Below are 22429 nucleotides of genomic sequence, written 5' to 3' on the forward strand. Positions count from 1 at the left end.
GTCACTGAAATGGAATTAAAATGCATAAGGGGGCTTTGCAATTTTCCTAAATAAATTCTAGCTTGTTTGCACTAATATGGCTTTCAAAATTTCTTCAGGCATAACCCTTAAGTAAAGCATGTGGCAATGATCTAAGTAGAAAGTTATGAAGGCATTGGTGACACAGTCCCCCTCCCTCAAGTTCCACCATTAGCAATGAAAGAAGACACCCTTTCAACACTTATGCCCTGAATGTCAGGAAGCAGCAAAGCGGCTTCAAAACACAATACAGAATCCAATTGTAGCCCAGCTCTTTTAAGGAAACCATACATACCAATATGGATGTCTAGTATGGATTAATATACCGATTTTAATCAACCATTGGTAGGTTTGTGTGTATTGAGTCTTGTTCCTAAAATAATGCATGTAAACTGCTTTAATCTCTTGGAATGCAAAATATAATCCTCCTGGGATAATTGTTGACATTATTATCACTTTTGACCTCAAGAGGTGGAATTTAAAGACTTCAAAGTAGAAGTAAGAGTTTCTTACTTCGCTTCTCCATGGATGTCAGTGACAATCTTCACTATTTCCTAACTGCCACATTGCTCAATTTTTAGTGAAGACATAGTACAGTTGCTGCAAATGACATTATGGTATAGTACTATCATAGCTTAACTTGATAGCTTCTGTATCTGGCCAGCAGATGTTGCTGATGGTGCCAAGACGCTCCAGAAAAAAATAGCTCACCTTTCTCTTTCTTCACCTCCATTCCTTATTTTTACATTATATAATGACCTTTAGTAATGTGGTAGTATAAAGAAGATAGGGAAAGCATGCAAAATGTATCTGCAAAACTTTTTCAAATCCCTTAATAACAGCTCCACTATGAGTCACATGACCTGGAATTTAGAGTTTTACAGTGTAGGAGTAGCAACATTCTCAAATGCTAGAAATGCCCTGAAGCCTTACCGCTCAGCCTTAATGACTTTAAGATATGTGAACTTCAACTCTAGAATTCAGCCTGCCAGCTGGAGAATTCTGGGAGTTCAGGTCCACTAATCTTAAAATTGCTAAGCTTGAGAAATGCTGCTTTAAATTGTTGCTTTACAAAATTTGCAACCATTTTCTAGAAATTGTTTTGTCTGCTGATCCAGCCTGATCCAGTTCATTTTCAAGGTCAATCTTTCTTTTGCCAACTTATCCCTTTCCATTAAATGTGGCCTCTCTTTACATGTTTTCATCCCCCTGTTACTTTTGGTTGGATAAAAAACAAAATCAGGAAAGCCTGCAGAAAATTGCTTTTCCCATTCCTTTGCCAGCAATGGCCATGGAATATAACTTTTTTTTTTGAGTAATAAAGTCACAGATTTCATCTCTTCCTTCTTGTACAGTAGTTTCTGTGCATGTCCAAACAATAAGGAAGGCAGAAGGAAGTAATGGGCAGAGGAAGCTTATAAATGAACAAACAGCAACATTTGACTTACTGTTTTCACCTACCTTTCCCAGAGGTAGGAGGGATCCATTTTTCTGGAATATTTTTTTCTCTGCTGCCCCTACAGATTCAGCCCATTTTGCAACAGGATCTTATTTATTTGCCTAAACCTGCACATCAAATTTGGTTTGTTTCTGTTCTGTTTTTGGAAACAGGTAGATATCCTGCTTATGAGAAGTTAGACAGGTAGAGATGGGCAGAGTAATAAGACTCTTTTTATAATTTCTTTTATTAAACCTTTTATTTAACCTCCAACCTTTTATTGGCTTGGAAACAGTCAAAAGGTAAAAAATGCCCTTGGCTTGAACTTGACTCCTGGGGTGCACACAGTCATATCCATGTCATTTTCTTGGCAACAGCATGGAAGCACTTTGAATGGCTGTTTTCGGGGATGTTTCTTCTCCATCGAGCCTACACCCCAGGAATTTCCTGGAGGTTCTGCCCTATCTAATTCCTAATCCCTTTATCTCTCTGAGCCCAAAGGGTTCATCAGGTCTTAACTATCTGCTACAGTAACGTAGCGCATAGAAAGAAATGCTTAAGATTGATTTGTGATTTTTTTAAAAATTAAGTCGTAAGATTTGACTGAGTTTCAAAGATACGCAAATGGTCATGTTTTCTTTTCTAATTTTTTTTGCCTTTTGTTCTTTGCTCCCCATCTGGTTTTGTGTCACTACAGGGAAGATTCTTCTCACTGACATGCTGTTTCTGGAAATATGTTGACTTTTTCTGCTGCGGATGTTTTGCTTTCTTCTTTCATGCCAGAACTGAAACATAAGCTGCTGGAATGAGTAGGGGAGCAGCTTTCTGACATGCACTAACTCCAAATAATATACTTAATTAAATGGAATGCTCTTATATTTCTTGGGGTTTCTTACACTGATTCCTGACTACCTTGTCTATATATTGTTAGATGTACTTCATATTTTGTGAAATGTACTTGTTCAAAACTTATTAGTAATTACTTGGTACTAAGTTGCCTTTCATGTAGGATAGGTTCCCTCTATTGATTTATATGTATGTATTTGGAAATATATAACCTTTGTTTAGAATGAGTATTTCCAAGACTATGTACAAAAAAACAATGGTAAGAACAATATGTTCAAAATCAACTTATTACTAGGAACCCAATAGTTAGGATTGTAATATGAAGCACAGTACAATTGCCCATAGTTGATTTACTAATTGTTTGCAGAATCCACTTTTCTAAATTCACCTAACATTCTGAATCCACTTTTACAGCACAGGCATGCTAAAATACTATAGACTTATTTGTTATGGAAAAAATTATTGTAATTTATAGCTGCATTGTCACAGTACTTTTCTTTTTAACAAATTATAATTGCAGGGCTGCTTCCACAGTGGCAAACAGCTAAAAAAAATTTCCTAAAAGAAAGTGAGGAAAAAGTTTCAAAAGAAAATGATTCATTACAGATGAGATAATCCATCTTTTAAAACTCTGATGCATCCCTATATTTACAATAACTTCTGTCCTTGGGCGATAGAAAAGTTCATTTATTTTATTTATTTATCAATCGCCTACAAGGTAATAGGTATAAGTATAAACATGAGTAAGAATACAGGAAATAGGTACGAATAAATGGGAACAAGTTAACACCGGACTCTCCTCTGTATCGCTGGATATCCTAAGCTGGGGCATTTTATATAGAAAACGAGTCGCGTTCTTTCTTTTCAAAGATGCATACTATGACCTTTGAAGCTGTGCGAAGTGCTTGCCTCGAAGCTGAATCAGCTGCCTTTACTCTACAAACCGTCCCCGTTTTCCGAGGAAGCGGCTTAAAATCGTTCTGAACGGCTTAGGAATGTTTCCCTCCCGCATCACGAACCCCCCCTCCCCCCACCGCAATCCCCATTTCAGGGTCTTTGGCTACCACAGCTACTGCCGGAGCGAACCACCCCGCAAGGGTGGCGATGTGACGCTTGGGAAATAGCATCATGCCTGGGCGGGAGTCTCAGGTAGCCAGCAGTGTGTCCCTGACATCTTTGAATGGAGAGAACAAATATGTTCACGTTGGGGGTTCCCGCGGGATCCCGGGATTACACTCCGCAGCACCCAAGCCTCAGGGAGGGACCCCATCCTTGTGGGAATGGTTTCCGCCGGACCTGCCGGCTTGCCAAGGGCTGGAAGGCTCACATACTGCAGAGGGCGGCAGAGATAAGGGCGGGTGACAAGAAGGGGCGGGCGCGGCGGAGCCGGACTGCTGCTGCTTCGCGGCAGAGTAGAAAGCGGCAACAAAAGGCATCTCCGGAGCCCGAGACTTCCCGCCCTTCCACCTGTGGAGCCGCTTCGCGCCGCTCCAACCAAACCGCGAGGGAAATGGGCGGCCGCGCCTGCTCGTGGCAGCTGGTGTTCCCGGCTCTGCTGCTCCTCGGCGGTGCCGAGGGTCAGCTTCGAGGTGAGCGCTCCATTCCAACGAAGCTGCGGGGAATCCCGAGGGCCGTTGAACCCCGAGCCGTTGCCGCAATGCTCAGTGCGGCGGCGGCGGCGGCGGCCAAGCCTTTGCCCGGGACATAATCCTTGTCGAAAGCACGTGAGGATGGGTCCGCGTCTTGAAGGCTTCGGGAGTCCCAGTCCTCGAACTACCCCCCCCCTCGGCCTTTGCGTCGGATACCCGCATGCCTGGTTCCTCCGGCCGCGCAAGGCGAGGGCGCGCAGCCGGAGTTAAGGGGAGCGGGGAGGGGGGGGTCAGCGCGCCCAGGTCAGCGGGACGCGATGCTCCGGCGGCGGAGAAACATCTTCGATTTCTTCGCGTGCCTTTTTTTCCCAGCTCAGGCGGGGAGGGTGGAAAAGCTCCCGGAGTTCGTGCTCCGCCGGCAACACGTGCTTAAAAGTTTAAGTTTTCGGTTTCCACCGATGGGGAGAGAGAGACACAAAGGCCAATGTTAAGATGCCGAAAGGGGCTGGAGGCTTCATTGATTTATCCCGGGAAAGATCTTCCTTTGCCCCGAGAGCAGCTCTGCTACCCCTCGCCTCGATTGGCTTTTCCCCACCGCCTTGGCTCTTCCAATTCCCATCCGCCCTTCTCTGTTCTTGCCGGCCATCCTGTTTGCAATTTACAACTCCTTTCTACCCCTCTCTTTTCCAACTCTTCTCCACCGTTTCATCTTTTTGCGGCAATGGGATTTCGCCTTTTGCCGGTTGAGTTGAAGCCCCCGCCATCTGCTTTAAAGTGGGCTTATGTATTTCTTCGTTTTGTTTTCAATAGGGTGAAACAAAACAAAAAAAGACATTAAATATACTTTAAAAAAAAGTTTAGAAATGTTTGTCTTCTTGCGGGTTCCGGTGGAATTGCCCTCAAGGCTGGCATCTTGCTTCCCCACAACAATAGACTGACAGTATTCCCCTTCCAGCCTTCAGATGCTCTTTTCTTTGTAGGTTGGCTGAGTCAGACATGAGAACTATTAGGGGTTCTAGAGCCATTGTAACTCTGAAGGCTGCTGGTTCTCCTCCCCCTCTTTTTTTTCCCTTCCCCCTGGGAGTTTGCCTTTAGCAAAATGGCATTTGGGACTACATAGGCTATGATGCATCCTGGGCTACTCAGACCCAGGAACTACCCACCGCATGGGAGTGTTGGATTTCATGAAGTTGCTTTTGTGCAGCCGAAACAAGTGTGTAATCAGCTATTCACAACAGATAACAGTGATGGAATATAATATTGTGAGTTCTGGTGAACGGGAGAAAGAAAGCTTTGGAATATATATTGTATATGTTCTATGAGAACTAAAAAAAACATGCTTGCAGAGCTGCTGTGGGTGGAAGAATATATTCTAAGCACATTATAAATTATAACGATTACAGCTGGATCTCTATTCTGAATTGGGGATGGATGAGGAAGAGAATAAAACTATTAAGATTGAAAACACATGTTGTTTCTATAAAGATATAATTATTAATGCCAAAAGTTGTTTTTAAAAATTATTTAGTAGAAGAAATCATGCCTTAATTCTCTCTCTGTGGGGGGTCAAACAACAGCATAATCATATCATAAAAGTCAGTCAATATAAGAATAATTTTAAAGTCAAGAATTTAAGATTTAGGGAGATTGAAATAGGTCCAGCGAACAATAATAAAGATGATCAAGGAGTTAGAAACTAAGCCAGTGGTTCTTAAACAGTTTCACTCTATCAGTGTACTCCTATCCTGGTCTCAATGTCATTAACCCCCCCCCTCCCCCCCAAGGCTATAGCTTTACACATCATGGCAGTGTCAGCCTCATTTTACTTCACATTTTATTTGTTTATCAACATAAAACATACAAACAAAAATAATGGGAAAGTAGGGGAGGTAATAGGGAAGGGGAAAAAGTGAAGGGGAAAGAAGAAGAAAAGCATTGACTTCCAACTCTTTTTAGCACAATAGAATAAGATAACATACAACCTCAAAGTTTTACTTTTACATACTAATATATACTCGCCATTTCTATAATAACAAACCTAAAATACAGAAGCGTATTCCAGGTGGAAAGAAAGTTAATTGTATTTTCTTTAATTGAAGCAGTCAATTTGGCCATCTATTTTTACTCCCTCACCTTTTGCAACCAGTTATCTTTTGTGGGAATTAAAGTAGCTTTCCATTTTTGTGCATAAAGCATTCTTGCCGCTATCAGCATACATTTGAAGTCCTTTTAGGAAGTGGCAGTCTCAAACTGGATTCCCAAGTCACAAACTCCATTACATCCAGGAGGGGAGGTGGTAATTAACCCCAGTTTAAGAACACTGAATTAAGCCTAATGAAGAGACAAGGATGAACTGGATAAGTCTTAACAGTAGAGGTAGTCCTCGACTTACAAGAGTGACCATCCCTGTGGTCACATTATTTATATTGATAGCTTGATAACTGGTTCATATTTATGATGGTTGCACTGTCGCGGGGTCAACCTTTTGCAACATTTTTACAAGCAAAGTCAATGGGGAAGCCAGATTCACTTAACAACCATATTACTAATTTAATAACTTCAGTGATTCACAAATGGGGCAAAGAAAGTCGTAAAATGCGGCAAAACTCACTTAGCAAATCACTCACTTAGCAAATTGCTCACTTAACAACATAAATTTGGAGATCAATTGTGGTTGTAAGTTGAAGACTACCTGTATTAGCAGCTATTAAAGCAGGTGATTGAGTCCTTTCAGTGGATATGTTCAAGCAGAGGAATAGCTACCTCTCTGGGTTGCTTTATCTTTGTTTCCTAAATGATGAAAAAGGTCACTTGATGGTCTAAATAGCCCTGCCTTATGTTCGTATGATTCTGCATCCCTTGATAATGCTAAGGTTTCTCAACCTTAGGGACTTTAAGATGTGTGGACTTCAATTTCCATTACTTAGCCAACTGGCTTTCTGGGGAATTCTGGAAGTTGAAGTTCACACATCATGAGGGTGCTAAGATTTGAGAAACTGACAAAAGACAATTATTTCCTTAAATGAGAATTGCCATTTCCAGTAGGTCACTGCAGATCACTATGAAATTGTTATTCATAGTTACGAGTAAACCATTCCTGTGAGCTATTAAGTATGCAATAACGTACTCTGAAGTAACCTATGGGCCATTTTTGCTGGTGACAGATTATCCCAGGAGTAGGATAAAGTTACGTTTGAATAACTGGACTGATGGCTATATATTGTTAGTTTTTCACAAAGGAAAGATTAGCAGACTTCCTGGTGCTTTCTTGATGTACTAAATTACAATTCCTATGCACAGTGTTATAGAATGATAATTAGAATCTGGTAAATTTTTGGGGTTGGAGGAGACTGCTACAGTGGAAGCATGAAATCCCAAGAAATCTTTAGTAGTTGTTTGTCTTGGACAAGAACACCGGTGTATGGATATTACCTTTCTCTGATCTCTCCTTTTCTGGAAGTACTGGAACTCCACATAGCAGAATTTATTATTTGAGAATTGTGTAAGTTTTACTCATACCACATCTGGAGAGAACAGCTTGTGGACATGAGTGTGTGACGTGTATTTATTGTTTATCAGAGAGATTGTGCAAAAATTGTTTTTTTGCCTAAATCCAGATTTCATTATATATTTGCTGTTACGGAAACCTTTTATGTATTCCAAGAAATGCACTTATCTGACAAAAACTCACTGTTAATAGGTAAATGGATGTGATAAATTCAATCATGAGGAATCAACGTATTTATATTTCATAGTAGAAAAGTAATTTTAAATATAATTTTGATATAGCTGTTATACTGCTTACATAATAGATAGTATCTAGATTCTACATTTTTACATTTAATACTGTATTTCTTATAACATGCAATGATGAAAAAAGCAAAATGCTAAAAACATACATTGCTTGGTGTGTTTTATTTATTTATGTCTTTTCTCTCTGCTAGATGTTGCAAAACAAGACTTTTATTTACAAACAAATTTGTGACCTGTTTTTCATTACTTTTATTGGAAATGCTGTGCCCATTCATCAATTTTTACAGTATCTCCTTTCATTTTTAAGTGCTCTTTAATTTCCACCCAATTTTCTGTAATATTTTCCATAGAAAATGTGGAAAAAAATGGAATAACTCTACAGTATTTTTAGTTAATACTGTTTGAATTACTTGCTCAGCAGATTGCGAACAATTTATTCATCTCCTGAACACATTAAAAAAATGACTTGTTAATAGCTCGGTGGTATTATAAGCATTTTACAGTTTTGTATAAGAGTAACTATATAATTTATTTCTGAGGTAATAAGATCTTGGACAAAAGACTATGAAGCACAGATTGTAGTATTCTGTGGGTTTTAAAGGGCAAAGTATTTATTTCTGCCAGTTTGGTATGAGCATTTGGAATTGTCCTTGCATTAAAAATATATGTATCATCCTCTTCTATGAGGAGAATTTTTTTTGTACTAACCATCTAGACCACGGGTGTCAACTTGCAGCATCACATTGCTGTCATGTGACATATAGCAATGTTTTTCCCCTTTGCAGAGCTGGGGTGGGTGTGTCCTGCGTGTGATATATCCAGTCCGTGGGCTGCCAGTTTGACACCCCTGATCTAGACAGTACTAAGAAATAAAAAGGGACATAAAATTTAATACTGGCTGGGTTAGCCCATCAGTGTCATGTTTTAAGCTATGGTTTGCTCAAAATCCATAATACCTGTCTGCACACTAATAATACACGAATCACGGTATTTACATGCTAAACCAGCCATGTCATATTCAACGCCCGTGGGCTGGACCCGGACACGGGGTGCTTAAATCCAGTTCATGGAGCCAGTCTAGAAATATCAAAGCACTGGCCCACAGTGCCTCTGGCAGCTAAAATGGGCCACTTGTGGCTCCTGGTACCCCGTTTTAGCCTCCTTGGCCTCCTGAAGCACTCTGTCTGCCAAAACCAGACTGAAACCAAGCCACAAAATGGGCTGAAAATGGCTGAAAAACGGGCCCCAAACAGGTAAAAATTGGGTTCAAAACGGGCCCATAACATGCTGAAAAAGCAGGCTGAAAAATGAGCTCAAAACAAGCCAAAAATGGCCCCAAAATGGCTGACAAAATGGGCCCAAAATGGGCTGAAAATAGACCAAAAACCAGGCTGAAAAATGGGCCAAAACCAGCTAAAAACAGCCTGAAAATGGGCCACGTGATCTGTTTTTGGCTGGCAGAGTGCTGCAGGTGGCCATGGAGGGAGACAACAGATCCTGTTTTGTCTGGCAGAGTGCTGCAGAAGGCATCCGCCTCCCCTTCCAATTGTATTATTCCCCTTCCATGCTCTAATCTATATGATTCATTACAGTAGATTTTGCAACCAATTATATTGATTATTTAGTAATTGCTTATTTTTATGTATGGAAGTTTTGAAGTTGCTTTTTTAAAGTGGAACTACTGATAGATATAATGGATGGACTGTGGTCATGAACCTTTTTTTTGCAGAAATATCATGACCATCATGTAATTACATACCTGTCCATTTTCTTTGCCACAATTTTTTACTTTTTCATGAATGTATTTGGCAAGCATCTGATAGAAATCTGAATGAATGAATGTCCTCTGCATTTGTAGTAGGGGATATGTTGGCCTCCTTTTCCCTTTTTGTGTCTCTAATGGTTTTATATCTCACCTCTTTTCCACTGTACAACATAATATGGCATAGAGGTAGTCCTCAATCACAATTGGAATTGAAATTTGTAAGTAACTTTTTAAAAGCGTCATTAACTTTGAACAGTTAAACAACCAGTCATAAGTCAAGGACAACCTCTACATAGCATGATGTGAGAAGCAGAGCCTCTATAAAGATAATGAAAATATCACTAAATAGCTATTACTACATGCTCTCAGAACATACCTTTGCCCCATTGTTTTATGAAGAACTTTATAAAAATTTGCTGAGCTCCTGGCAGTGCAGTGGTTAGAATGCAGTATTGTAGGCAAACTCTTCCCACAGCCTGGAATTTGATACCGACAGGCTCAAGGTTTTCTCAGCCTTACATTCTTCCTAGGTTGGTAAAATGAGGACCCAGATTGTTGGGGGAAATATGTTAACATTGTAAACTGCCCAACGTCAGCATCTCATCCCCAACAATTGGACACTATGGGATGGTATATAAGTTTAAATGCTTTTGCTCTTCCTATTATATTAAATTCTTATTTTTTAAAAAAATCTTAAATCTTTTGAGAATGTAGCTGCTATCATTTTGAAAAAAAATACATATTTTTTGTATTAATTTGAATAGAACAAAAATTATTGTTTATTGGTTTAAAATTCTAGGAGCAATATGCCATCTGCCTTATCTAATCAGAATGATAAATTACTTCAAAACTATTTTAATATAACTGCAATTTAATCAAAATTCTTGCAATAATGAGTATGGTAAATAAAAACTAAAGATTCTTTTATGTGCAAAAAAATAGAATACACGAGATGGAAAAGTGATCCCAAGAGGAACATCTTTATATATTTATGCATATACTAAAAAAAGGAGTAGTCTTGCACAGTTAACTATGGCCTAGCTTACTGTTGATATACTGTACATGGGGATCCTATTTAGGCTGTGAAAGATTTACAATTTCTTCTCTGCAGGATGCGCCTATGAGGATTCAGTGGCTTTAGCAACAAACTCACAAAAACAATTCAGCCTAATACGTATAAAGTGTAGAGGCTGATTTAAAAATATCACTGTATTCTGATTCATCCTTCTTCAATATGATACCATTCCAATTTATTTGGTGACTACTCTTAATTTCATCCACAAGTTTATTTTGAGTTATAAATTAATAATGAAATCAATGAAATGTAAATTAATTATGATTCCAGGATTAATCCAATGCTTTTCGGGTTTTTCTAAAAGTTAAGGTTTTCTTAATTATTTTTTTTAGTAATTTTTGTAGAATAGACCTGTAAAATAACAAATTTGATTTGGGGCCTAATATGGGGTGACCCAGAATTCTAGAAATGGACTATTATTATAGTCCAGTCCCACTGATGTCTGGATCTGAAGTAAAAAAAAAAAATGAAATTCTGTTCTCTCAGAGTCTAGAGTTTGAAAATCGATTTTTATTTTTCATCAGAGTATGATAAAACTATTTTAAAAGATGATTACTTTTTCTGAGTTATAGTGAAGATGACTGATGAGTCAGAACTTTTCTACAAATAACTACGTCTCTAGGTCATATCAGCAATACCTGATATAACATCATCACACAGCTGGATAAAGGGCACAGGAAATCCTTCTCAGCCCCCAATTTTTATTAAAGCTTCCTCCCCCACCCAAATATTTGATTGGCATCTCCAAGGCAAACAAGAATTTCTTTTGAAAAATGAACCGACTCAAATGCTTGCTTTTCTCTTATCCTTCCATTTCTTCTTTGTGCTCTTCCTATAGCTTGCCATACCCAGAATGGAGTAGGTAAAGGCCCGAAATTCAAATGTTTTGACTTGTATATTTTGCTCCGAGTAGATGAAAAGCAGTTATAAATAACCCTACTTCTCTTTCTAATTAATTGCACACTAATTTGATTGTCATGCACTGTTTGCAAAATAAATTGGTTATCACAGGTAGTCCTCTACTTACAACAGTTCGTTTAGCGACTGTTTAGAGCTACAACGGCAGTGAAAAAAGTGACTTATGGCCGTTTTTCACATGACCATTGCAGAATCCCCATAGTCATGTGATCAAAATTCAGATGCTTGGCGACTGACTCATATTTATGATGGTTCCAGTCTCCCAGATTTGTGTGTGATTACCTTTTGCGACCTTCTGACAAACAAAGTCAATGGTGAAGCCAGATGCACTTAACAACCATACAACTGTGGCAAGAAAGGTTGTAAAACTCACTCAACAACTGTCTCACTTAGCAACAGAAATTTTGGGCTCTTAGCAATGTTGGGCTCAATTGTGGTTATAAGTTGAGGACTACCTATATTTATAACTCCAGCTAGAATAAAATAGCATTTATTATGCCCATACCTACAAATATTGTGAAGCTGTTTTGAATAGGATAAAGATTAAGTTTACTAAACAAATAATTTTGCCTATGTCAGAAAATGTTGTCTTTTGTGTACCAAAAAAATATCAGCACGTACTGATTAGTTGCAGGTATTTACAGGACTTAAAGACAGAAGGATTCTTCTGAAAGTTCCCTTTGTTCTTTAATAAGGATTCAACAGCTGCTCTCCTTGGAACACTCCTTGCTGTTATCTTCTAGACAGGATAACGAAATACTATATACGTTAGAAAACCATGCTATATTAAGAGGTTACTTAATTTTTTAAAAAATAAATAAATATCAAAAATTGTTAAAAATATTTAATGGTTGTACTACAACTTTTATAAAATCCTCATATTGCCTCTTGAAACAGCAGTTTAGTGTTTGTGACAATTATTTTGTAGATGTAAATTTGTTCCTGTTCTGTTTCTTTTTTTTCTGGGGGGGATATAAAAAAATCCAAGAAATTAGGTATTACTCCAAAATAAAAATCTTGTGTTTTTCCAATATATTTACCAAAAACTGTAGCTGCCCCAATCTTTTATAGGATTTCTATGTATACATCACTTTTTATCTTCTGGAAGGAAGATTTCTTTTTTATTGTCAGCAGGGGATGGTGGTGCCAAACTGATAAGAAATATTATCTGTGAAGTTTGTAACTTGAAGGAGTTTAGAGGATTGTGAGCTTTAATGAGATCACGTCGACACTGAAATATTCAAACAGAAAAGCAGATGGTTTTATTACTTCCTCTTGGAATTAATGGCTTCAAAACGTTGTCCAAAGTATTGCAAAATGCATTGCAAGACAAGGATGCATTCTTTGCGGAGAACAAAAATAATGTACTTATGTCTGTGTATTCAAACCTCTTAAAATTTATTTATTATTTAAACACACACACACACACAAAGAGAGAGAGAGAGAGAGAGAGAGAGAACAAGAGAAAGACAGAGAGATTGCTGAGAATAAAGAGAATAGAATATGTGACAGAAAAATCATCATATTGTCCTAGTGCTATATATAGAAAATGAAATTGACTAAAATAGAATATTGAAATCTATAGCATAGTTTAATAATTTTAAACACACACTCATAGACACACTATTTAAATAATTAAAATTAGTTTATATTTAAGATTTCATACAGCTATTATGCATTGACAGTTGTATTTATTTTTTTGGTATATAACTTCTTTGGGGGACATTTTTGTGCAAGTTACAACAAATATATGCTTTGGCAGTTTTCCAAAAATTAATCTGTATTAACTGTACATTCTTTTTCAAAATTAAAAGTACAAAAGTATATTTGTTATCTCCTGATGCAAAAAAATCTAAAGATTTAATTATTAACAAGATATCTGGACTGAATGATAGATGATATATTTGATACTGATGAGGAAAGTATATTTATAATTTTTGAATAAGCTATACTTCAATTGGTTATAATTTTTTCTCCTAGACAAGTCAGGCATTGTAAGCAAAGTTGCAGCATTAAATAAAGTAGAACAGCTATTTTGTTGCAGGACAATGTGCCATTTAATTTTTTATTACCAGTTTCAAGAGAATGAAAAAATTCGCACAAGTAGAACTCAATTCCTTTGGAAGTGGGGCAGGTAACAAATGCTCAGTTAAAACACTCTCTCAAAGGAGGCCCAATTGAGTGGTAAGATTGAAAGCATTTATTTATTTAGTGTATGACATTAGCCAGGATACTACAGTGTTAGTACAGAGTAATTGTTTGGCTGCCTAAGATTACTCTTGTATGCTTGGTTCATGCTCATGCACTATCCATGGTGCATCACGGGATGAACTAGTGCCACACTCAGAATGGTTAACAGCAATCTGCTGTGTCATCTGGTGTTTTTCCCTCCACAGATATTGTCTCGCGTTTGGGCATTCGGGCAGGTCCTGCACCGGTTGGGATCGTACTTCCACATGAAGCGCTATTATTTCTCCCACCGAAGTGATACCTATTTATCTGTATGCAGTCTATATGTAACATGGTTTTGAACTGTAGCTTGGCAGGAGCTGAGGCATGTGACAGGAATTACTCCATCACATGTTGGTAGGACTTGAATCACCAGAGCACAGACCTTCTCCAGAATTTATGCAACTATACTTAAATGATTAGACAGAATACAACAGCTTGCCCTTAAATAAATAAGAGGACAGGGAAATTTTTCCCCCTGAAAAATTTATCACTTTTTAAATCAAATGTCATTCATACTTGAGTATATATTCAGCCTCTCTAACCCTCTAACCAAGGGTTGTCAAACTTGTGGCCCCGGCCCTGATACGTTACACGCTAGCCATGCCCATGTCTGCTTTAGCCAAGGGGAAAAAGTGATATGTCACATGATGCCACCGTGATGACGCAAGTTTGACACCCCTGCTCTAACCCATTGAAATTTCCGTACTAAGGGTGATAGAATATCATTATGTAAAAGATATCCAGAATATTTGTTTTGAAATAAAATATACACATATCGATGTACTCTTCTGTTTGAATACTATAATAGTCAAAATCTCTACTACTTTCTCCCAGCTCAAGTGGGTACGCTTTTAAAAATTCAGTACTATAATTATAAATGTCAGATAAACTTTCCCAGGTATAAAGGAGAAGATTGCAAAATGAAATTTAAATGCTAAAATGGAAAATGGATCTGTGATTGCAGTCAGTTTTATAACCAAAAATATTTCTCAGCACTAACTATAAATTGAATTATTCCTCAATATCTAATGTGGTCTATTCAAACACGGTGAATTATGCTTTTTGATTTAGCATTACGTAGGTATTTATTCAAATTACAGCAACTTCAGTGAAATTTATTTTCATGCTATATTTAGAAGGCATTTTTATGTTCAAGATACAACTTTGTTCCGAAGTGAAATAATCTTGGATATCCTTCTATCATTTTTAAAAAAAAACTGAGACAACTTATCTGGCTCTTAAAAGAAAGAATGCACAGTTGGGTAAAAAAACACAAATTGAATGCCACATTATTATGGTAGATAAAAAGTTTTGAAAGAACTCCAATTCTTCACAGTTTGCTTGTTTAAATTAATGCTGCCTCATTTGTTTATTTTCCTAAGCACAAATTAGCATTACTATCTCATTAGTGCTTTTTCAACTAACAAAAGTTAAAGAAAAAAAATAAGATCCAGAAAATTGGTAGTCCCAAATCCTAAATATATTTACAGTTTCCTGGGGAGCAACCTTATTAGTCTGTTGCAATAAAAATCACATACAAGTAGTACTCAACTTATGGCTACAACTGAGCCTAAAATATCCATTGCTAAGCAAGACAGTGGTTAAATCTGTTTTGTCCCTATTTTATGACCTTTCTTATTAAGTGAATCATTGCAATTGTTAAGTTAATAACATGATTGTTAAGTGAATTTGGCTTCCCCATTGAGTTTGCTTGTCAGAAGGTTGGAATGTATGACTTTGGGACACTGCAACTTTCATAAATATATGCCAGTTGCAAGCATCTGAATTTTGATTATGTAACCATGGGGATGCTGCAATGTTCGTAAACATGAAAAATGGTTATAAATCACTTTTTCAGTCCCATAATTTCAGTCACTAAATCTCGTTTATTGTGCTTTATGAGGAAGATTTTAGTTAGAAAAATGGGAGCCCCTTTATGACTAAAGATATGCATTACAACTCTACAGCACTTCCCATACTCTGAATTGGGCCAATGGAATTGTACTTTTGAGATACAAACTTTAGTGTGCCATGTGAGGCTTTATACTGTCCGTGAGTTAGTAAGGTGTTGTGTTAATTGACTATCCTTTGTTAAACTTAATATATAGTTTAGGACTATTTGTGAATCCTGATAATATTCTTTATTTTCAAATCATAATTAAACAAATTGGCTTAATGTGATATATTGGAATCCAGCAAACCTATAAAATAGAGCTTGTTGTATTACTCCCAGGTTGTTTAGTCAGTGCAAATTACATTCACTGTATGTCTTTTCAAAGGTGTAGATATCAATACCACCACCAGCACCAAAACTACCACCCATTTATCAGGTTCTGGATTTGAAACATCGACTATTAGTAGTAATGTACATAAGTAATATATGTGCTAGGCCAAGTAATGCAGTCCCAGGTAACGCTTATCCTTTAACCTAGAAAGCACTTTAGGTACTTCCACAGCAAGACTGTGCATAGGAGTAATACAAATCATTATAATTAATGAACTGATTCTATCCATTCCTATAAGGTCCAAGTGCTTTTTCCAGGTTTTCAAGGACACTAATCTATTAAAGGACACTATTAAAACAATTAAAAGGGTACTAATGTTTTTCAATCATAAAGGGTAATAACTACTATTAAAACTAGTACAGTTTTTTCCCCACTGGTCAATCTTATTTTAGTTATTTCTCATTAAGTTTTTATCTCTAGCTACTATTCATTTGTACTTGTTTGTTGCTTAACTTGTGACTGTTGTTGGGCTAAAATCCTATCTATCCTACCACAATCAAATTGAGTAGAGGGGTAAAAAAAACCAAGGATGTAGTTTCTAGATAAACTTTAAGCGTATCTGCTCTAATATCCAAAAAGGTAAGAAAAATCTTCATGAGAAGTATTGCTATTCTTATATTAATGGGACTTTCCTAAAAAAAAAAGCCTATCACAGTTAAAGATTTGAGAAGATTTTTATTTTTTTGTTCTGTTTTAAAGTATCCTCTTAATATAGCTTAGTTGTTGGCAAAAATATTGATTAAATTGGTCTATGATGAAGAAAAACACCCTTTCATAAAGTTCAGAGAACTATTCTTCATATAGTGATTCTCTTTCTGTGATATTCTGTGATATATTATAATAAAACAATTATTTGTTAATGTAGCAAATTTAGAGCATGTTGCTACTCACACATAAGAAATTATTTGAGGATTTGATAAAGACTGCCATAAATATTAATAAAGATTGACATCTAATCTCTTTCAGGTTTATTTCCTGCCATTCTAAACCTAGCTAGTAATGCTCATATCAGCACTAATGCTACATGTGGTGAAAAAGGCCCCGAAATGTTTTGTAAACTTGTGGAACACGTTCCAGGTCGACCCCTACGCAATGCACAATGTCGAATGTGTGATTACAATAGTGCAAATTCCAAAGGCAAGTTTATTACATTGTACTTTTTTCAGATATCTGTGAATCATTGTCAGCCCTATCAAGTAGATCAGACCAGGAAGGAATAGAATTTTGCAACTCTGATTATACTGAATACTGCATAGTATATTGTTCTTATACTTGGCTAAATTAAAAGTGTTCAGCTGCTTCTGAATGTTATCACCTTGTTCTGAATTTAAGTAACTACCTGCATATTTCTTTTCTTATTCTCTACACCACTGGTGTCAAGCATGCTGTGTCATGTTGCCATCATATGATGTTTTGTGACATTTTTCCCATACGTGGAGCTGGGGTGGGCATGGCCTGCGTGTGATGCATCCGGCCTGTGGGCCACTAGTTTGACATCCCTGCTCTACACACAATTTTTTGAATAGAGCATACAGCTAGTAAGGTCATATCATTTGAATGCTCCAATTTAAACATAATTCTGAGTTGTATTTAATCTTAGATTTGTGGTCTGGTCTTATATAGCATAGTCTAGATTGATTTAACTGATTTATTTTCTTTTTATAACTTGTATACATTAATATATGTGAGTGGTTGTAGCATGGAAATAATACATTAAAAGAAACTGGGAAAATTTGATTGTAATTTGTGTTTATTTTAGAGCAACATCCTATCTCAAATGCTATAGATGGTACTAATCACTGGTGGCAAAGTCCTAGCATTCAGAATGGAAGAGAATACCATTGGGTAACAATTACTCTAGACCTAAGACAGGTAAGTAGAGGCAGTTTGTTTTCATTCCTAAAGGACTATTTGATTTTTTTAATTATTGCTCTCTAGTGTACAGTGATAGCAATTGGAAAATTATCTCATGCTTCTTAGAACATGAAGGTCACCCTTATCTTTATCTCTGTAACATTTCTGTGAGGTAGATTGGATTGAGATAAATAAATGCCGATAGCAACTCAATGCATGCATGGTTCAGTTGAGTCTTGCATTTAACATTTTTCTGTTCCTGGTACATATCGACACACTGTACTAGCAAATGTCAGAATTGCTTTGAACTATTGCAGAGCTGACACTCAGTTGATTGACCCTATATATATCAGCAATATATGTGACATATCACTTACATTTTCATCCTTCCTTCATAAGCATTTGATTACTAGAATTCAGCAAGAAGTACTGAGCTTTCTCTGGATTGAGTGCAATATTTGATCTTGAATAGTGTGCTAAGAAATGTTCAAAAAGGCAATGCCTGGGGTGAGAACAAAGATGAAATGAAGGCAATTTCATTTGTATTTAACAACTTATAGAAAACGTAGTAGTTGTTTTTCTTTACTGTTATATTAAAAATGCATTTTGGTTAGTGCAGCTTAGCTATATGTTCTGCACTAACTGAATAAACTGAAAATAAGTGACCAAAATTCATAGATACTCATACATACATTCTTAATATTTGCTAAAATGGAATGATTATCTTTTGAAAAAGAATTAAAGGATTATTTTGAAATTATATATCAAAACCCCATCAGGAGATAAGAAAATTATTTCTCTGGAGAGCTTTAAAGATGAAAGCATACGCAGAAAAGCAATTTATGTCTCAATACTAAGCCATTATTTGTAAAAAAGATCACTTTTCTATGAACAGTTGTGATAACTTAAAATATGAAACAGCTGTTGACCTAGCTAGTTATATAAATATGGAAGCAGCTCTGATTGAGTAATTTGCAGTTGATATATATTTTATCAGCTTTGAACTAGCCTTTCATTATATGGTATTTGATTCAAAATTAAACTTGTAAGAGACAAAATTAACATTGGCCCATCTGCAGTTCACTGCTAAACATATTATCCAGACTTTAATTAACTTTTTAAAAAGAAGCATCATATCATTAATATGTAGAAAGTCTTTCCAAATTGGCATTGCATCTTCTTAAGGCATTCCAGTATTCATTACATTTCTACCTTTCACCATGAAATGCCTGTTTTTCCTTATTTCTTTCTGCTTTACAGCATTTTTTTTAAAAAAAGGATTTCATACCAATATACATTTGTTCTCAGTAAGAAAACATTTGGCTTAATAAAGATTGCTTGGGATCTGTGAATGATTACTTCTCAGTTATTAATTTTAAAATGGGGAAATTGCCGAATGTGTTCCAAGTTCTTCAGCTGTTTGAATTGCCTCAAGGGAGATACATATATAATAATTTCTAAAACTAATCTTGAATTATTAACCATTTTCTAAGAAGATATAAATTAAAGCATTAGTTTGGAGAATTAATACAGTAAGTGAAACAGTTTGATAGTAAATCTGCTCATTGTAAAACACAAGATGATGAAAATCAGCCCTCTTTCGTGGAAGATAGTAAACTGCTAAGAGTGGGAAGAAAAGAGGAATAGATGTGGAATTATTTAATCATTATGTAGATTTAGAACTTGCTTTTGAAACAAAATGACATCTCAAAATTATTTTGTTATGGCTTCCTTTTTTGCCCTGATAAAAGTTACTTAGCAGAAGTTCTTGAATTTTTGTGATTTTATCTAATTAACAATAGTTCAGCCTGTTGGGTAAATCTGACAATTTATGAAATGCTAAGTAATGATTTGTTAGGGTGATCCTTGGATTCGTATTATATTTTCCTAGAAGTATCTTCTGGGAGGAGTATCAAAGTAGGCAAGATAGTAGTCACAGCTTGCAGTTGCCCTGGTTGATGTCACACAAATGTACAAAGGGATGGAATTTCAATCATGGTGACATGATTTTCAGTTAATTATAGTTAAGATAAACCATAGTTCTTAATCAGTTGTGTGCAAACTGTTTTGGACAGTTTCTTGCACCTGGTCTATGAAGTCAGGTTGGTAGATATAAGACCAGGAATAGAAAAGATTGCAGGTAAAATATCTTTCTGGTCAGTCCTGATCTTTCATAACTTTATGTACTTGTTGTTTTCTTGGCTACAGTAATGGAATGATTTCTAGTTGCCTTATTTGGGTATCTGCATTTTTTTAGTTACCAGTCTCTGATATTTTCTGGTGGACTTTATTAAGAGTTTATTTTTCTTTTCCTTAGCTACAGATAATGGTTTTAATCAGGGATGGGATTCAATTTTTTTAACTGGTTCTGTGGGCGTGGCTAAGTTGGTGGGCATGGCTTGGTGGTCATGTTTTTGGCTGGGTGTGGCCAACTCAACATCACTCACATAGAGGCACGCATCTCCTCGCCTGGCCTCTCATGACTATGGGGATGTTGCAGCGGTGGTAAGTGTGAAAAATGTGCCATTGTAACTTTGAATGGTCACTCCACACAAGCAAAGTACCAGCAAAGGAGGGGGGAAAAACTCTGGAGAAGTTCCAGAGACAGGAAGTCTAGTCCTGCCAAGAACGTAATAAAGGTTAACAGGCAGTTTCTGTAAGCAGCACCAGAATGTTTCCTTCCTGCTTTCCTTACAGGATTAGGCCCATAATTTCTTCTAACAACCAGTTCTCCGAACTGCTTGGAATGTTAACAATCGGTTCTAGTGAATAGGTGCGAACTGGTAGAATCCCACCCCTGGTTTTAATAGTATATCACACCTCCAATAATTTCTATCATTCCCTTCCCATTTCATATTGCCAAGTATCATACATGAGAAAACAGAACAAATAAAAGAATAACAAAGTGAAAAGGGGAAAGACCTGGAGGCTAGCAAGAGCATATTAATGGATTTTTTTGTGCCTTGGTAGTTGTGCTGTTGTTCATGTGGCTGTGAAGGGAGAACAATAGAGCAACTGTTGATGGGAAATGCAACAAAAGGTTTCTTTGCATTCGCTGCTTCCATTTATTTCCTACATCCTAACTAGTCATGCATTATTTATCATTAGAACATTATGGTTTGAGGCAACCCTGCAATCTGTAGTAAGGAAATTATTAGCTAACTTTATACAAATGACTGTAATGTTTCCCTAAAGGAGAAAACTCATTTTTGTTGTTGAAATTAAAATTAATTGATTCAAGGAGAATTGGGTGCTGAATAGAAGTTTCTTTATAGTAAGGAATAATCTGTCTAGAAAAGTGTTCGACCTAGACGTACTAGAGGTTTTCAAACAGGGGCTGACCTGTTAATTAGGGTTTTGTGAACTTCTGAATCCAGCAGGAAATTGAATCAGATAACCTACTGGATCATTTCCATCTCATCTAAGTTAAAAAGTGTGCAACAATTTCCGTGCATGACTTAAGGATATAGGGTAATTCAGATTTAACTCCAAAGCATTTGTGCTAGGTCTGTGCATGGACTTGGAACATGTGCATTCTAGCAAAGATCTTTTGGAGTTGTAGAGAGAGAGCTGAGAAAAGGAAAGCTTGCAGCTTGTGAACCTGGAGAATTAGAATGTATGTGTCAGGTGGGTGCTAAGCAATGAGAGCAGGAAAGGAAGGTTTGCACTGGAGATGAAAAATAGGTGGTGCTGGATGGAAGCAGCAAATGGCTATAGAAAAATGGCAGCCAGGAAAGTAGAAAGTAGAGGGTTGGGTGGGAAAGAAGCTTTGCATTGCTAGAGAAGTAAGATATCTGGACCAAGTGGGTGCAACGGTAGGAATGAAGTGGCAGTTAGAAAGGAAAGAATGGAGTGGTAGAGAGAGGGCTCAGGTGGGTATGGGATGACACTGGTGACACAGGAAATTTCAGGTAGGTATGGGTAGACCCAGTGTATGACACACCTAAGTTCCCTTCTGATGGTGTTCAGAAAGTTGCTGAAAATATTCCTGTTTTCCCCATCTTTGAGTCAGAGTATCGGTAGAGCCATCATAGGATGTTTTGTTGTTATATGGAGTTTTCCTTTTGAAAGTTTATGATCTCTTTCATTTCCTTTTCTTTTTAATGTCTTTTGCTTTTAATGTCTGTCACCCTGAGTTATCTGCAGTTGACTGACCTAAGCTGTACATGAATGAATGAATGAATGAATGAATGAATGAATGAATGAATGAATGAACTTGGCAGTGGTTAATGGAAGTTAAAATAATGGTCTATGCAGAGTGGTCCTGCTGAACCTCTGCACCAAAATATGTTTGTTCCATGCATTTTTCATTTCATTTGTATCACTAATTCATTCTCTGATTCTATGAAGAATAGGGAAAGATTTATGCCTCTACTTTTGCTTGGAATCAGACCAACTCCACCTGTGATTTCTTGTAGGGGAAAAGTTACTCAGAAACACTGTAAATTACGAATATGGGAATGGGAAAGAAAGGTGCTATAACATGTGGTCCAGTAATGCACTTCAGCTCCAACTGTTTCCTGATGATTTGCAAATACTGTATCAAAATCAATAACTAACTCAGAAAATTTGTGCATAGACAAAGATGAGTTCAGAGTCACTGTAGAAAAATTCAGTCCTGAAATATGTGGTGATTGCATAGAATAAATAAAGGAG

The 22429-nt window shown here is 36.8% G+C and overlaps 1 protein-coding gene across 2 annotated transcripts in view; it reads left to right on the top strand.

Moving 5' to 3' along the window:
* Nucleotides 1-3637: 3637 nt before the first annotated feature.
* The window catches only part of LAMA1 (laminin subunit alpha 1), a 94700-nt gene continuing 75908 nt past the window's right edge, over nucleotides 3638-22429 (top strand). For both annotated transcript variants that reach the window (XM_087931097.1, XM_087931098.1), the window contains exons 1-3: nucleotides 3638-3891; nucleotides 16886-17056; nucleotides 17679-17791. In XM_087931097.1, the coding sequence (XP_087787223.1) occupies nucleotides 3813-3891; nucleotides 16886-17056; nucleotides 17679-17791 (363 nt within the window). In that variant the 5' untranslated portion in view covers nucleotides 3638-3812. The remainder of the gene's footprint in view (nucleotides 3892-16885; nucleotides 17057-17678; nucleotides 17792-22429) is intronic.

The sequence above is a fragment of the Pseudonaja textilis genome, chromosome 3 (genome assembly GCF_049901715.1).
Source record: "Pseudonaja textilis isolate UNSWEBS1 chromosome 3, rPseTex1.2, whole genome shotgun sequence".
NCBI lineage: Eukaryota > Metazoa > Chordata > Lepidosauria > Squamata > Elapidae > Pseudonaja > Pseudonaja textilis.